Below are 17,159 nucleotides of genomic sequence, written 5' to 3'. Positions count from 1 at the left end.
TCTTTTTGCATGTCAGCCTTTATCATGGAATTGACAGAAATCCATAGATAAAGTGGGGCTTTTCTAGTGCTGTCCCCACCGAGAGGAACAATTGGCTGCCAACAGCCAAATTCCAATCGGTCCCCTACACCCCCCTCCCCGATGAACCTTACTCCATGGGGAGTCATGCTTGCAGCAGCAGGGTTTCTAAGCAAAGCAGTATGGTAGATATGAGACATCCTAGCCCTTCTCCAACTCTAACATGAGGGTTTCACTTCAATGGAGAAAATGGAAACTGAAAAATCTACCTATTCTGTTTCCATTTCATTCAAGTGCTTATCTTATGATTACATTTCCTTAATATTTCACAGCTTTGTAATAACAGATGGATTTGTTAATATCAAAGGCTTTTAATGTGGATGGATTATTATTATGGAGGTTATTGACATGTTGGTGTCCTGCAAATAGATCTTTGTGGTCTTCTAATGCATAAACTTTGCAGCTCAGACAAAGATACTATCCCTGGACCGCCTTAAGCCAGACTGCCTAAAAAGCAAAGAAAATGACTACCAGACTGAATAAGAGGAAGCAATATGCTGTGTAATCTTCATGCAATGACAATGAAATTTCAGTATAACTTGTTTCATCAATCACCTGTTTTGTAAGAAAAAAAGTCTGGCAAGATCTGTGCTCTTTACAGTGTTTAGATCGATAATATTTTGGTGTAGTTTCACTATTACCTGCAACCATGTTCTGTTCGATTCTTTTTCAGATCTCTAACACTCTGGAAAAAATGTGACCCACCCTGTTCTAACCTGTTAATGAACACATAGAAAAATCTGCAGATGTCTTAGACTGTTACACATTTTTGCAGTTGCTGCTATGATTGCATTCATAGGATCCCTTTGTGTCCTAGATTAAGCCATTTTGCAGGTCTGGCTGTATTTGCTCATTTAAGGGACTTGTTTGTAAAAAAAAAAAAAAAAAGTCAGAAAATTTTTTTTTGTTTGTTTGTTTGTTTGTTTGTTTTTTTGTGGGTTTTTGTTTTTGTTTGATTTGGTTTTTTTGTTGTCTTTTTTTTTTTTTTTTGGGGGGGGGGGGTATTTTATTGAAAGTTCTAAGCAGGAACCAGCCCTCCAGCTCACACTTTGAAAACCACCAGCGTCAGTGTGCACAGCTTCTATGTGAATGAGCTTTGCTGTCTAATTAAAGCAGCAGCAGCCTGTCTGTCTGCGCAGATACATGCTGCCGGATGAAGATTCCTAATAAGGAGGAGATCGTAGCGGAGAACACACACAGTGTTAATCCCATTCCCTGGTTCCTTCTCTCACACCCCTAGGCTTTGGCTGTGTGTGTGTGTCCTAATAGCTTTCTTATGCCATCCAGTTCACTGGCCGGTCAGTTGGTTTGTCAGTCAGTAAGTCAGTTGATAAACCTTTTACCTCATCACACAGTTTAACAGAAGTGAAAGCAAACACATCACATGCTGAGAGGTTTTGTGAAGCAAACCTCAAACTACTCTGATTTTAGCAACATTTTGCAGTTTGTAAATGTGTTAAAGTCTTGTTTTAACTTCACTCATAACTAATAGCAAATGATCATCTGATCTCAGCTGAGTTTAACAAAGGTTTCATGTTGTGGTGCAGATGTTTGAGGGAGGATTCATGTGAAAGCATCTGGAAATCCCAGAATTAAGAAATTAGTCAGAAAACGAAGAATCCAGTCATTCGGTCAAGATGTTCAACATACTCAGGTGAAACTGGGCCAACCACCAGTCAGTTTGCCAGTTGGCCTGTAGGTGGCACATTAATCCACTTATTTAGCCTGCTCCCTGCTCTTTGTGTGAATGTTCACTGCTGCTGTACCAAAATGTTCTTGTGATCTCTATCTGTAACCCCCCCCCCCCCCCCCCCCCCGAAAAAAAAACAACCATCTTCTAAAATGTGGAGCAGCAGATTGCTTCTTTAGTGCAAGTTCAGTGCAGCTTTGCTGTTGTTGTCTGTGTGATATTAATACTTCACCCTCTTGTGAAAACACAGAGTACACTTTCACACTCAGCAGAAAGTAGTTTACATGTGGCAGACCACCTAGGGGGCTGCGATTACATCTAAAGACGCAGAGTATGCTCAGAAAAGCAGTGTGTGAATAACAGTGAATGAAGAAGAGCTGTTACTTTACATGTTTGAATACATGCTGGGGTCTTTGAGCTTATAATAAGAGACTTTTTTGTGGAGACTTATGCATATTATAAGTCATGATCATCTTAGTAAATACGTAATTTAAAAAATAGATACAGACACACTTTTAATGCATGTAATAAAGCTCATTTTAAAATCATTGGCACGTGTGTTGGGTTTAATTTAATTTATAGAAAGGGGTTGGTATAAGATTTCCTTACAGTGTTCCTTGGACTTTGCTAAGAACTCACGTGAACAGGCTAACTGGCAATCTGATTGGCCGACGTGTCTGCACGTGTACCGGCAAAATCCTTGACGGTTACGTAAGTGGAGCAGCGCAAGGGACTCACTGGATGGAGGGCTACAGTGTCCGAGTGGGACGACTGGAAGATAATTTATTACAAGGAAGGATCTGTAAACGATCAGTTAGGAAATAATGGAGGAAACAGTAAAATGTGCATATGTTGTGTTTGTTCGTTCCGTTTTGTTTGAATTTATTCTGCAACAAAATATACAAAAACTACATCATAGATAAATAAAAATTAGCATTTTCTGAAGAATAAAAAGGACTGTAAAATATACATTTTCGTGTTTGAAATGTTTAATTGTGCATAAGCTTAAAGTGGAGTAGGTGATATGATGACGCTTTAGGTCCTTTAGTTTGTAGTAGTAGTAGTAGTAGAGGGGGAGGGGTGGATGGTGAAACACTCTCGCAAGAGTTGGATTTGGAGGATAACGTGGCTCTGAGAGCACTCAGTCCATCTGTATGTCAGCCTGTCTCCCCTTCTCATATTACAATTAAAGGGACAAAGAGGGGGAGGAAACGCGGTATAAACCCCTTAACCCGTAAAATGCGTGAGCGTATCCTCTACATTCTCCAGTAATGAGTGAGATGTATGTGTTACTCATTTTAATCTCTGAAATATATCATTTAAAAAAATAATAAAAATGTTCATTTTAACACCTCAAGTGTGGTTCACTTGACTGTTTTATCATTTAGACTGTCAAAAAATCACTGTTTAAATGGTTTTATATTGGCTTAACTCTGTTGTAGCTTTCAAATGACGCCTTAAGGCGAGAATGAGAAAAGTAGGCAGGCAGTGAGCAGTTAGATACCCGGCTTTTTCTCAGTCCACGTGTGTTTCTTCCCAACTTTACCCGCCACCGTATTCCTGGAAATCAAGCAAGCGTATGTATCACTCCGCGCATAGTCCCGGCTTCAGTGTGCAATTAAACCAAATTGCCGTCACCCCCTTTTTTTCCGCGTGGACTTAATCAAAAGAGAAACCGACTGCGGTTACATCAGCGGTGGATATGATTGCCGTTAACGACACTTTGTTGGCTATTATGTTTTGGCGCGAGTTTAGCGGCGGCGGAAGGATCGCGGCGTACGCCCTGTATTAAACTCAGTGACCGCTGCAGCCACACCTACTCTGGCTGATACAAGCGGCGGAGGAGAGAAGAAAAAGCAGGATACACCCGAAATGCTGCCCTGCACAAACTTCAATTTTACACGCAGAAAGTTTCACTTGGGCAGGATTTTCTAGTCGTTTTTGTCTCGCTGTGGACTTTGCTGGATAAATAGGGCATTTCTACTTTTTGTCTTTATTTTGAGTGCACTCTCCTGTAAGGACAGTTGAAGGTAAGACAGCTGTTTTATCGGAAACCTCATTGCACGCATGTGAGAATGGGGGTTTTGTGCATTTCTTTGTATTTTTTTTCTCTTTTGGTGTATCTTAGCGGTGCTTCAAAGAGGAAAAAATGACTGCCGGTTTCACGTGGGGTCCCGGCGCTGTTTAACGCATGCGGGGTTTAAATGACCGTCAACGCCGGTTAACCTTTAAATCCTTTTACGGACTTTGTGCTTTTACGAACGGTTGACTTTTACTTTTCTTACGGAGATTCATTCTTAGACTCCGTGTAGTTATTTATATTCTATTTTTCTAGTGTGTCACCTTAGTGAATTTGGTTAAATGAATCATTGCACAATAGATTCTGCAGATGCATGAAGGCAGGACGACCTAACAGCAGATGCGTTCAAAAACTTAAGGAAATTCGTGCTCTTCTGTTTTCACATTCCAGCTGTGCTTGGTCTCAAGTATTTTTGGTCGAAGTCCTTCTTTCGTGCAAGAGATATTTTGGATACGTTAAGAGAGAGGGAAGTGTAGAATGTATTTAATATTGCTGCGTAATCGTTGTCTGCGCTCTGCATTTAAGTTGTAGCTCAGCTTTTCCCAGGCCGTGATGGTAAAGAAAGGCAGCCTTTAACTCCCGGACACACACTGCTGCTTTTGTTCTCCCACACTGCCTGCTATACATGCACATACCATACGACCCCACAGGAGTATTATAAGAGTTCCCCCTCCCCCAAATAGGACCATAGGTCAGGCTGTTCCAGCTGAAACGACCTTGGTTAAATGAGAAATGCTCGTTTTTGTTTTGTTTTTTTTGTTTTCAGTGAAACTTTTTTAAAGCTTTTGTTGTTAAAGCTTTTGGGAGTGGCTTCTAATTGAGTAGAAAATCAACATTTAGTGTCCCATGCATGTTTTTGCGTGTGTGTGTGCTTAATAGTGTATTTCTGAACAGAGTTGGGGAAACTGTCCTTTGTGTTGTGCCAGAAAGCTGAGGTTTTTTTGTATTTGTTTAACAGCAGCAAGTGGCCCAAGTATCGTAGCAAATGCAACGCACCCATTCCTTTAGACTCAGAGTATTGTTTTCTGTGTCAGCAGTCAGCCTGAATTAATTTGCGAGTGTTTTATTATTCTGAGTAGGAACAATGTAAATGGTGGAAAGAGGTGTAAAGTTTCTGTGTGTCCCAGCTGTTCCTGTGATGTCATGGGTAGGGGGGTATTTTTTTGAGGAGGAGGGGGGGGGGGGGGCTTAAGGGCCTCCCCAGGAGCAGAGGGGCGGGGTTATAGTGATGTAAACACAGATAAAAAGGTAGAGCCTGCAGGTTGGGGACTCAGTCTAGAGGAACAGGTTAAAACTATCACTACAACAGGTGTTGCTGCTGCTGGGATTAACCCAATAGACGCTGACTCTGCGCTGCTGTAAAGACACTACTGGATTAGCTTCTCTGGATTTTAACTTTATAAGCTCCACTACCTCTTAGATTTTTAATTTATACCGTTTTTTGTTGTCGTTGTCACAGATTTCAAACATGTTGGAAAGTTTCACTCAGTCGCAGGACTGGTTTTGTTCAGAGCCGCTGCTCTTTGATGACGAGTTCTGCCAAAGCCTGATGAAAGACCTCCAGGCATTACCGACACCTCCGCAGTCGCCCCCCATGAAGTCTGGGCTGGGTGGTGATAAGCCTCTGTCCAAGGAGGACCAGCTCAGCTACGTGTCGGATATTCTACTGGAGGACCATGACATGCAGCTCAACTGGCAGTGTGACTTCTTCCACTCTGATGCTGAGAAAGAAGGCGAGCTTAACCAGCCCTGCTCTGAGGAAGCTGAGGACTGCCTCTGGCAGTGCCTGGCAGCTGAGGAGAAGCTTGTCTCCTCACTACTCGGTTGCAGCCCCGTACTATCTGACATTGATACCCGCATCTTTGAGGAGATCGCCGGCTCCACACTTGACTGCCAGAGCCTTATGGAAGCTCCGGAGCCCAGTGAAGCCACATCAGACTACGGATCAGTTGGTGGCGAGCTGTCCACATATTCATCTAGCGACTCTGGTAAGTTGAATGTTTTCATTAAGTTGTAGTGCTGATGATCAACTCTTACTTTAATCTCAGTCCTGCTTTGTTGTTGCAGTGCTTATCAGTATAAACACCCACACCCAGAACAGCCTCACTGGCATTTCATTGACAATTCTGTTAATGTTTACTGGCACTAAGCCCAAACTGTTCTGTGTTCAGCTTATCAAGACAGCAGCACCCACCTTTAATCTGCAGAAGCCTTAATGGCTGAAGTGTGTTATTAAGGTGTGGGTGAGGTTTAAGATGTTGAGTGACATTAAGTAGATTAGGGGTTTTAAGAGAAATGTGTGTGTGACTCATGTTTAGCAGTGAGAGTTGTGGCTCAATCTATTACGCTTTTAATGAGTCATTTTACTGCCTTAAGCCCTGCAGCATCTCTGGGCTAGAACGGAGATGGCAGATTGGCATTTATATTAGTTTTTCAGTGGTTACTATCTCTTAGGATATGATAGCTTGTTGTGATTTGGTAATTCCACTGGAATTCTTTGTGGATGTTGTAAACTTTTAACTATTTCAAGTTAGATTTTCACAACTGACTGGTGTCCTTCGGTGGGCTTTGTGCAGTCTATACAGTGTGTCCTTTTAAAAGTTGTGCCACAACCCACCAAGATTATGACATGGTCATGGGGGGCCAAAGAACTACTCTAATTTTTTATTTTTTTTTCTTACAGAGGAGGAAATTGATGTGGTGACTGTGGTCCGCTGTTCCTCAAGTTCCTCCCCTGAGCCTACATTGGCTGAACGTCAGCAGAAGCAAGAAGAGGAACAACGTGCTCGGCAGCGATACCGCTTTGAAATCCAGCTACAGCACAACTACGCTGCTCCCTGCCCTGCATCACCGCCGCCATCAAACAAGCGTGCACGAGGGAGCGATGGCCCGTCACGCTTCCACTGCCTTTCACGCAGTTCTTCATCAACCTCATCGCGTCACTCATCCCGAAACTCAACAGAGACGGAGGATGAGGAGGAGCGGAGAAAGACTCACAATGTGATGGAGAGGCAACGCCGAAACGAGCTAAAGAACTGTTTCATGCGCTTGCGTGACAACGTGCCTGAGTTGTCGCACAATGACAAGGCATCTAAGGTGGTGATCTTGAAGAAAGCCAGAGACTGTATTTATAGTTTAGAGGATGAGTCCCACAGACTGCAAACCAGGAAAGACAAACTTAAAGCCAAACAGGAAAAGCTGAAAGCCAGACTAGAGCAGCTCCGTAGGTAACGGACCAGGATTGGACATTTGTAGGTTTTCAGAGACTTCTTGGGGGGGGGGCGGGGTAAGGGAAGAGACTTTGTAGATAGATGGGAGTAAGAAATGGCTTTTCCTGCTGGAAAGCGCACATACAGTTGTTTCTGTCATGTAGACTGTATATTCACATGCACACAGTTTCCCTGGACATGATATAACAAACATTGCCTCATAATTAATCATTGTCATGCCTTGACTGTAGAGTGTAGTGCATTTCTTTCTTTTCTTTTTTTTTTTTTTTTTTTGGTCCCCCTGCCACCTCAATACACAAGACAAAGACAACATCCTGTCATTTCTTTTGCGTCATCTGTGGGAGTATGTCAAATGTCAATGATTTAAAGCAAAGTCTCAATTAGACCAATTAACTGGAAGCCACTGCAGTACAGTGTTGTAGTTTAATGAAACTTGAATATTATTTTCAGGATCTTTTATAGCCATATTGACTATGATCCCTCCATTCTCACAGGTCTTTGGTGGCTTTAGAGTTAATTGTGCTTTGTTAACTTTGACTTAATGTCATTACAAAGTTGTGCCTTCAGCCTTGTATGGCTTTTATGTTTGGGCTAAACACAACTATTACAGAATGATGTATGTTAATCCCAACGCTGTACACAGCAATGCTTGGCCACAGTTCAGCTCAACACTAGTTCACTCACTGAGTCATGTGTTATCTGTTAAGCTCAAAGGTGAGCCATATTAAGTGGACTTCAGGTTTGTTTTTTGTTAAGACTGAACTGCAAGCTTTGCAAAGCAGCCAAAGTTTGGGCAAAATCTCTAACATTTATATTTTGCGTGTGTGTGTGTGTGTGTGTGTGTGTGTGTGTGTGTGTGTGTGTGTGTGTGTGTGTGGGTTTTTTTTTTTTTTTGTTTGTTTTTTTTTAATAAACAAAAACAAAAAGAGGACAGACTCAAAGTTTTAAATAGTCGGAGGAGGCTGCAACAACCGCAATCATAGTCACTTGATTCAGTCATTTTTCTTTTGTGTCAGTTCAGGTGAGTAAGTGTCATTTTGATTGGTCAGTTGGTGGCCCTTGTACTTGGATCAAATTGTAAAAAATGAACAGTGTTTAAAAGAAACAAAAATCACACTACTTATGATTTGAAATAAATATTTTATGTAAAGACTTATCAATCAACAAGGGCCACTCACTAATAAACATTCCCTGTTTTGAAAGGTTGGATTCACAGGCTGTTCTATACTCTCGCTGTAACACACAAAAATAGTTTAAGACATGAACATGTCCAGCAGAATCCTCGACTGTCAGGTGATTTATTTGCTGATGTTGCTATTAAGGTTAATAATGAAATGTGCAGATGGCCTAATTAGGTTTTGAAGTAAGTTCTTCCTAAATCAGTAAGTATTTGACACGTTGATAGCCAGAAGCAGTTTTGCCTTGAGATGCATGCTGTTCAGGACACTGTCTCCTTTGTTTTCAAACTAGTTCTTTCAGGGAAGCTTAATTGTATTTCTGCAAATATTTAACTGTTCATTTCATAGAAATTAGTCATATAACTGCCTTGTAAACAAAGTGAGCAGGGATGACTCAATTTTCTTTAGGAAACCTACCTCCACCTGGCTGCAATCGGGCCTATGATGTTTTTGTTTGCCTTTTGTTCTGTTGTACATATTGTACAGTTTTTGTTCAAGTGTACATTTAATATTGTAATATAACTTATTTTAGTCTTATTCATTCTTTGTTGTGAATGCACTTTTTTTTTTTTTTTTTTTTTTTAAATAAAATTTAAAGTGTAAATTAGAGATGAAGTTTTTAGTGTGGTAATTTATTATGTGTTGTCAGAGCACTTACCAGAAGGGACAATTGGGGGGGACTGTGACATGCTATTAATGTCTCTTACAAAAAACCACTTGATCAATATACCTGAAACTTTTTATCGCCTAAGAGAACATATCTGTTCATACCCATTAGTATGAGCTCATCTTTTATTGTAAATAACAGTCTATTTTACAAGAATGCCCTGACAAAGTAATATAGTAAAGTCTGTGGAAGTTGCATAGTAATACACATATACAGCAAAAATGCACCAGTATAGATGCTAAAGAATGAAATATTTGTTAGCTGGTTCCCGGAGAAAGGAAGAGTAAATCTGACTTCCAAATAAATCTGGAAGTCGTCTGCATAAACATGGAAACTCAAATGATGCTTCTAGGACAGGGGTGTCAACCTTATTTTATATTGCGAGCCACATATAGACCACTTTGATCTTAAGCAGGCTGGACCAGCAAAACTCTTGTTTCTGTCGGTGTCAGGAAGCCTTTTTTTTTTTTTTTTTTTTTTATGTTGTGGCGATTGCTTTTTAATTGTCATAAAAACCAGATTTCTATAGTTGAAAGTGGAAAAACAAACATCTGTTTTTCACAAAGAGGTTTTATTAGAGACGTAACTCGTTTTGCAATTTGTGAAAGTTGAAATTTTCTTTTGTACTGGATAGTAGAAATTAGGCTTTCAGCTGTTATTGTACTCACCAATAGACTGGTGTGTAATAAACAAGCAAATAATGCACGAATTAGGGATTTTTGATGGGAAACTAGTCTTTCGAAGCACACAGAGAGAGCTATGAAGGAAGTGCAATTTTATGGTGGAAGCAAGACAGCCAACGTAAGTGGAAATTCATTAAAAGTCTTTTTCAAAAGTGAAGTATAGCGTAGTGATCTTGTTTTGCCGTTCAATGAATTTTGGTTGGAGAGTGATGAAATCTGGAGTTTCAGAATCTGTGAGATGTCGGTTTTCCGCACCCGATTGGCATTTCCTGTACGTGGGATCCACGCTTTGTGTTTACATCTGTTTGCTGTTTTAGCTTTTGGTGGTCATTGAAATTATGTTGTAAGCTTTTAGCTAAGATTCTGACTTTTCTGTGGATACCACATGTGTATGTTTAAATAACAGATCAAGTTAAATTAGATGTTGTCTCTCTCCCTTTCAAACAATCGAAATGTGTTGTGGGAAATGTAGTTTATGATCACTGTGTGCTTTTAAGCAGCAAACGATAAACTTATTTTAAGATAATCATTGAGAAGTTCACGCAGGACACATAAAACGGCATGGCGGGCCAAATTTGGCCTGCAAGCTTTGAGTTTCAGACATGTGTACTAGAGGATTATTTTATTGTATTAGCAGGTGCACCTTGTTAGCATTAGCTTAACAATCCACTCTCTTGTGTAAAAATACTCTCTTAAGGCCAAAAAAACCCCAAAACATTTTTCAACAACTTTAATGCTTGAAAACAGAATCCAGAAATCAATTGGTGATGTCATAGATTTTACATCCATCATTTATTTACAGTCTATGGTTTTAGCATAAACTGTTATCATAAAAAATGTTCTAGACAATATGCAACCCTAGACAAATAAGGAGGAACATGTGTTCCACTGTTTTTCTGGCATTACACTGGTTTTAAGGTTTTACTAACCCTCCTGTATAGCCCCACACTTATTTTTCCTACTTCTCCTCTTCCCTATCTTCTATACTCTCCATTCCCAACCATTTAGGTGAGCTAGGCTTAAACTGGCAAGACAAAAAGATGTGTGATCTGTGCAAAGGTTTTAGGCAGGTGTGAAAAAATGCTATTAACAGAATGTCTTCAGAAATATTAATGATTGTTTATTTGCCCCAAATGTATTCTGCAGCAGGACAACAGACCCAAACATACAACCCATCGTCAAAATAAAAAAGAACAAGAAGTACTGGAAGTGATGGTATGGCCCCTACAGAGCCCTGATCTCAACATCATCGAGTGAGATGCTCTTTTGAATTCAAAGGATGGTCACACCAAATATTGATGTAGTTTAGATTTCTCTTTTATTCATTAACTGTATTTTGTTGATTGATGAAAATAAAAGATTAACACTTCCATTTTTAAGAGCATTCTTTGTTTACAGCATTTTTCCTCACCTGCCTAAAACTTTTGCACGGTACTGTAGTACTGGGCTAATCAGCCAGAATGAGTAAAACTCCTGTTAAATGTACAGGTTTTTTTTTTTTAAAGTAACAATTTGTCCAATTTTTAATACTGGCAAAATATCAACAAGAACGTGAGAATTATACTTGTCCCTATGATGACCTGCGTGAGATGTTATTCCCACTGCGTCTGGCTTGCAAATTCATAGTCCTTCTTCTGTTTAAAAATGCTCACCCTCACACACCTGTCACTCTCGCGTATCAACGGTATCTCCAGACCGCTCCCATGTGTAGAGATATGCAAGCATTTTCCCAGGGCAAAGTGTGCTCAGCAGCAATTGTATGTTGTGCAATCTGAGCTCATTCCATGTGTTGCAGTCTGCATGTGCAATCCGTGGACATGTGCCCAGTAGGTGTATGTGTGTGTGTTAAACTCCCTTGAGTAATCTCATCCCTTCTATATTCACTTTTGGGGAAAAAAACACAGTACACTTAATTTAAAAATCACATTATATTGAGTAAGAGAGTAATGTAAGGATAGCTGTAATGTGTGTGAACATATGTTCTTTATGATCACTAAAAAATAAACATGATTTAAAAATGCTCACCCTCACACACCTGTCACTCTCCCATGATTTAAAAATTCCATTTTAGGGCAAAGACGGGGGTTGAAGGTAAGGGTAATTGGTACTATGGAAAAAGTGTACAGAAAATAAATGTAAGTCAGTGTAATATCACATTAAACCATCGACATGCAGCTTAGTTTACAGCTATGTAGGTCAAGGTGAGCAAGTGGTTTTGTGACTGTCAGGTGGATCAGATAGTGACTACAAGATTGGTCAAGATACCATAAAAGCCTTTTTATCTGCAACGGCAGATTAGGCTTGTCGTTTTAAGAAAGGGAAGCCTGATAAGTCACTCAAACAACATTAATATACACAAGTAATTATTTCAGCTTTCCTGTTCACAGTATTCAGTTAAAGGGACGTAAAAGTGAGAAGGTGGAGCTTTGTGTTTATATTTTTCCTGCTAAGATTGGGGTTAAGATTATCTTTACTCTGATTGCTGATTACCACAGTGTATTTCTCTGAATGAATCATGCAGGTTTATAGTGCAGTCTGAAGTAATAGCTCTTTCAGCTGCTTACCTGAGAATTGACTGGTCAACCAACAACTGACCAACAGACCAACCTTCAGTTCTTCACACAAATATGCACATCGCACATGGTCAGCTTATGCTTCTGATACTTTTTTCCCACGGTATCTTTGGTTAACATTTGTCACTGAGCAGCTTATGCTGCCTTCCTTGCCGACCTTGGAAGTCGGGCATCTGAACTGTGAGTGACATCACTCCTAAGTTGAGCCCTTTCCAGTGATAAAGTAACATAAGCAAGAATAAATGGGATTTGTTTTGCTCCTTCAAGGTAGACCTAATCATGCATCAAAAGCAGTAACGAGCAATGTTTGATTTTTTTTTTTTTTGCACTTAAAAATAGCCCTACAGCACATTCACCAGGTAGAGCCTGGTCAATGCTCTGTGTATGGCATATTTAGTGAGTCGCCAATATATAGTAGTAGTAGTACTAGTAGTACAGACTAAGTTTTACAATCTTACTTATGTGTAATGTGTACTAACGCCACCTTGGACTGTTGACACAGGTTGGTGATGCTGCTCCGAGTTTCCGAGTTGAAAGCATTCCGACTGGGAAGTTGGAAATTCTGAATGGCTCAGATTGTTTCAGGTTGGTCACTTTCAACTGAGATGCTCTAAATTCAACACATGGTACACTCCGCTTGAGAAAACCCAACAAAAACTACTGATACCATGAAGGGTGCAGGATCTCCGTGTTTGCTTGGACCATTGAAGACCTTTAACGTAGACTGAGAAGACAGTGTAAGAAGTTCTTCTGTGTAATGTCTACAAAAGTCCAGATCTGCAGTGCACATGCGACTTATGAAAGAGGACACAAAAAAAATTCCAAAGGCTGAGTATTTGACATAGTAAGGTTTTGGGTGGAGTGTTTAAATTCAGGCTGGAACAGACCAGGCCCAGTGTGTGTGTGTGTGTGTGTGTGTGTGTGTGTGTGTGTGTGTGTGTGTGTGTGTGTGTGTGTGTGTGTGTGTGTGTGGGCGTTGCACAGTAGCTGGCTGTATTTACTTCTTGTGTGGTTCTGTGACTTAAATATTCTGAGTCATTTATTCTGATCTGCCACATCGTAAAAAAGAGAGAGAGTGACGATGAGACATGGAAAAATAATACGAGGGAGGAAACAAATGAAAAGAGTTTATAAAGAGAAGGAGAGAGAGAGGGGGGGGGCAAAAATAAAGCTTTAGAGACTAAAAGCAGTGCCCATTTTATTTTCCAATGTGCAGGAAATAATGACAGACTGAAAAGAAATGTTAGAACATAATTCACTCCAAACCACATTCTGACTACAAACCGTGAACCACAGTACAACACACTCATCATAAGTGTATCATTCTGACTCTATCGTGAAATCTGGTCCCCATATGATTGTGTTTTTGCAATCTGAAATACAAGGAGTGGTCCAGTGTGAGGGTTGGGGAAGCATCTCCGTCACTAAGAAGCACACACTCGCAATGTCTGACAGGAAGTTTTGGTTTTGTTATGCTTTTATTTTGAAGTTCACTAACCACTTTCTCTTTTGAAGTCAACTTCCTGAAAGCCTGATTCAGGGAGTGCTCGCATGATTATGGGTAATGACGTTCACGTTATCTTTTTTTTTTTTTTCCTGCCTGTCCCGTTTGGTTCTTTTGCCATCAGCATTATTGTCTAAAGGCGAGGAAAGATGCCCAACGGATTTACTTTACCAAATAGACCATCCCAGCCTTGCCGTAATGGTCTATTTGATTCACCTTTTATTGTTTATTTTATTTATTTATTTATTTATTTATTTATTTATTTTTATTTTTATTTTTTTATTTATTTTTTTATTTTTTCACTTGCTAGATACAGGACAACTTGAATGAGGAAAAGAAAAGGGAGAAAGGAAGAGGGGGGAAAAACAGTGGAGAAGAGGGACGGGGATAAAGGGCAAAAAAAACCCCAAAAACCAACTAAATAAACAGACAAAAAAAAAAAAAAAAAAAAAATACATATATCAATCACCTGGATCACCTGTTGAGAAAGAAAAAAGAAAACAAGCAGAAGAAAACGAGAGCAATACAATAAACAACATCACGATGATAAATGGGAATATGACAGTAAATACTAAATATTAAACATTATTGTGCAGCACATAAGATCAACAGAACACAGTGTGCTTTGAGGTAGGAGCCAAAAAGGGTGTCGTTTGTGTGTGTGAGCACCCGTGTGTACACCTGTGAGCATGGACGCGCTTGTTTTTTAAAGGTTCCTTCATGTAATGATCTGCTAGAGGGTGTGGGGGGGCCACAGCCCCGTCCTCCAGGGCATGAAGCAGGTATGGAGGAGATCAAGACTCCAGACATCCAGAGGCCCTCAGAACACAAGAGACCAAGGAAGACCAACAGAGGGGCAGCCGTGCCACTGTCCCAGAAAGAGCTGAGGAGAGTCCCAGATGAGGGCTCACTCAGCAGCCGCGGAGCAGAAGCCAAGGGGAGTTGCAGTGACGTGCCCGTGAGCTCCGCCGGCAGCCAGCTGTGCCAGAGTGACCGAGCCCCGGGCCGAGAGGCCGAGGGCACCCCGCCCCGGAAGTGGCCCGAGTGAGCCCCAGGCTCCAGGCCATAAGCAGCTACCAAGGAGTGAGCCGGTGTGTACCCGGGCGCCCACCCCCGGACACAAAGAACCACCAACGCACCGATGTCTGAGGGAGTCCGCCACTGGCAGGGGAAGTGGTAGTAGGGGGAGATAGGCCTCCAAACCTTGGAGGGCCTGAGATGTCCCCAGAGAGGTGGCGTCTGATACCCAACCTGACATACAGTATAGGCACAGACATACAGGCACACACAGATACAAACATCCATTCATATGCAATTACTCAACACTCACCCAATGTGGAGACAGACATAAAGAGACGCTGTACACACGATCATACTCCCCAAGCGTACTCTAAGAACCGGGTCTAGGTACCCTTGCCCCTGGAGGGGGAAACTGCACCCAGACCCAGGTGGTGTTACCCTTTTTCCCTGCGGTGGGGAGAAGCAGACTGCCCCGACTCCGCAGCAGCAGGGAGGCCCCACACTCCAGACCGCAGTCGGATGGCCAACTCCTCCTCCCGGCCCCCCGCTCCAGCAGGTCGCAGAGAACGGGGGTGTGAGAAGATAACGTTCACGTTATCTAATTACTCACTGTTAGTGATGTAAACCATTAGATGAGAGCTGAGGGTGGGAGGAGCCTGAATCTTCAGTTTGATTTGGCTGAAGATTAGCTAAATAGTTTGTATATTATTTAGCTGGGTTTTGTTTGTATTCAGATGCATGTGGGGTGTATTTTACTGTATATGTTTATTTGTAGCTGGAGTGTGTAAGGGGAAATCTCTTAAATTCTATTGGTGGTATGATCCGCCTCTGGTTATGATATAACCAGAGTTCTGGAAAACGACTGAAGTCTGTTGTGGTTGTTTTTTCTGTCATCTGGTCTCCTTCACATTAATTCCCGTCCGCTACATCCAGGGAAAATCTTTGGTTATTAACCCCTAGTTTATGTACTGATTAGTTGAGCTGCTGTAGTTCTGTTTGTTTGTTTTTGGGTTGTTTTTGTAATTGGATGTGGGTGAAGTCAATGAGTGACACCAGGCACCTTATTAAAACAACAACATAAAAGGTTATTTGAGGCCTTATATCTATTTAACAGTGGAGTTCTTTCAATAACCTAAATTAACATTTTGTAAATCAAGTGGTTTCTTTTTAAAAATGGAAGTATTTTAGCCACTCCTTATTAGCTAATATTTGAAGCAGTCAAACAAATGTTTCACTTGTCTAATATTGACAGCTACATGGTAATTATTGTAACTGACAACTGAAATTACCAGCTAAAACTTAGTGACATGCAAAATTTTCATACCCAGTCTAGAAATCCACTAACCTGTTAATAGTTAAACGCACAACTTCTTTATGCACAAGAACTTAGTTAGATAACTAAGCAAAGTTAGTTGTGTAATAGGGAAAAATGTGCCCTGAAATTGCTGTTTGCCATAAGCAACAGAACAGCAAATGGTACTGATGATAAAGGGGAGGGGTGACAATGGCTGGTGAACATTTTTCCTAAATTTCACTTGATCCAGTTGTTACAAATCAAATACTCCAGCTAGCGTTAAAGGGTGTGCTCATTTAGAGCTCCGTGGTTTTATTCTTGGACTCTGCAAGAGCAACGCATGTCTCAGATGGTCATATATGGATAGGCCCGCTTACTGATAGCATGCAGACCTGGGAGTAGAAATAAAAATTGAAAGCTTGAAATTGAGTGTTTAGAGGAGTCAGAAGCCTCAGCATTTGACTCACAGCATAATAGGTTCCCTTTAAGGATATACACCAGACATACTGAACATTAGCCTTATTTCAGAGCTCTCAAATTTTCCTACCAGATCAAAAGGTAAACAAGAAAGTTGTTTTTATGTAAAAAGCTGATTTTCATTTGTCAACAATGCCATGAATATTCTGCAACTCCATTTTAATTCTGCATAACTGGTGTTTAAATTCTTTCTCCGAGTCTTCACATTCACTGTAAATAAATATGACACAAAACTCTGATTAAAAGTCTCCATGTGATAAAACGATGATCTTTCTTTTGGACATAGATTATAAGGCAGCTGTTCTCAGTCATCATCTTCATCATCATGTGTTCACCTCCTAGATGTTAAATCCACATTTAGCTTGGATGTGGCTCAACAGCCGGTAATCGGTGGTCTTTCTAACTCAGTCTTAGCTGACACAGCTGCCCTACATTCCCCTCATCTGTAACCCATTACCCAGAACCCTTTGCTCTTTTGCCTGGCCAGAAGCCTTCCCCAGGGCTGTGAACAACTATGATGATGCGTTTCCTGTCTACATGTTACTGGCTCTGAGAGTCATGTTAAAATAATAGGGCTATTATATCAGATATGTCACGAGTGTAAGATCCCGAGGCAGGCTGGTTGGCACACTGTGTGTGTGCAGGACAGCCAGTGGGGCTGCCAGGAAAGTGTGAATGCCTGTCT

The 17,159-nt window shown here is 40.9% G+C and overlaps 1 protein-coding gene across 1 annotated transcript; it reads left to right on the top strand.

The window, feature by feature from the left end:
• Nucleotides 1-3,553: 3,553 nt before the first annotated feature.
• Nucleotides 3,554-8,865, top strand: mych (myelocytomatosis oncogene homolog). Its single transcript, XM_004548831.6, has 3 exons — nt 3,554-3,798; nt 5,308-5,836; nt 6,532-8,865. Exons 2-3 carry the CDS (start codon nt 5,317-5,319, stop codon nt 7,077-7,079), a joined length of 1,068 nt encoding a protein of 355 aa, XP_004548888.1. The 5' UTR covers nt 3,554-3,798; nt 5,308-5,316; the 3' UTR covers nt 7,080-8,865.
• The last annotated feature ends 8,294 nt before the right edge of the window (nt 8,866-17,159 follow it).

The sequence above is a fragment of the Maylandia zebra genome, linkage group LG5 (assembly GCF_041146795.1).
Source record: "Maylandia zebra isolate NMK-2024a linkage group LG5, Mzebra_GT3a, whole genome shotgun sequence".
Taxonomy (NCBI): domain Eukaryota; kingdom Metazoa; phylum Chordata; class Actinopteri; order Cichliformes; family Cichlidae; genus Maylandia; species Maylandia zebra.
This window is presented reverse-complemented; position numbering and strand designations above follow the sequence as displayed.

Excerpts from the sequence above, each read along its gene's own strand:
- mych (XM_004548831.6), top strand. The coding sequence starts at position 5,317 with ATGTTGGAAAGTTTCACTCAGTCGCAGGACTGGTTTTGTTCAGAGCCG. Across the intron at positions 5,837-6,531 it reads ATATTCATCTAGCGACTCTG|AGGAGGAAATTGATGTGGTG; the intron begins GTAAGTTGAATG and ends TTTTTCTTACAG.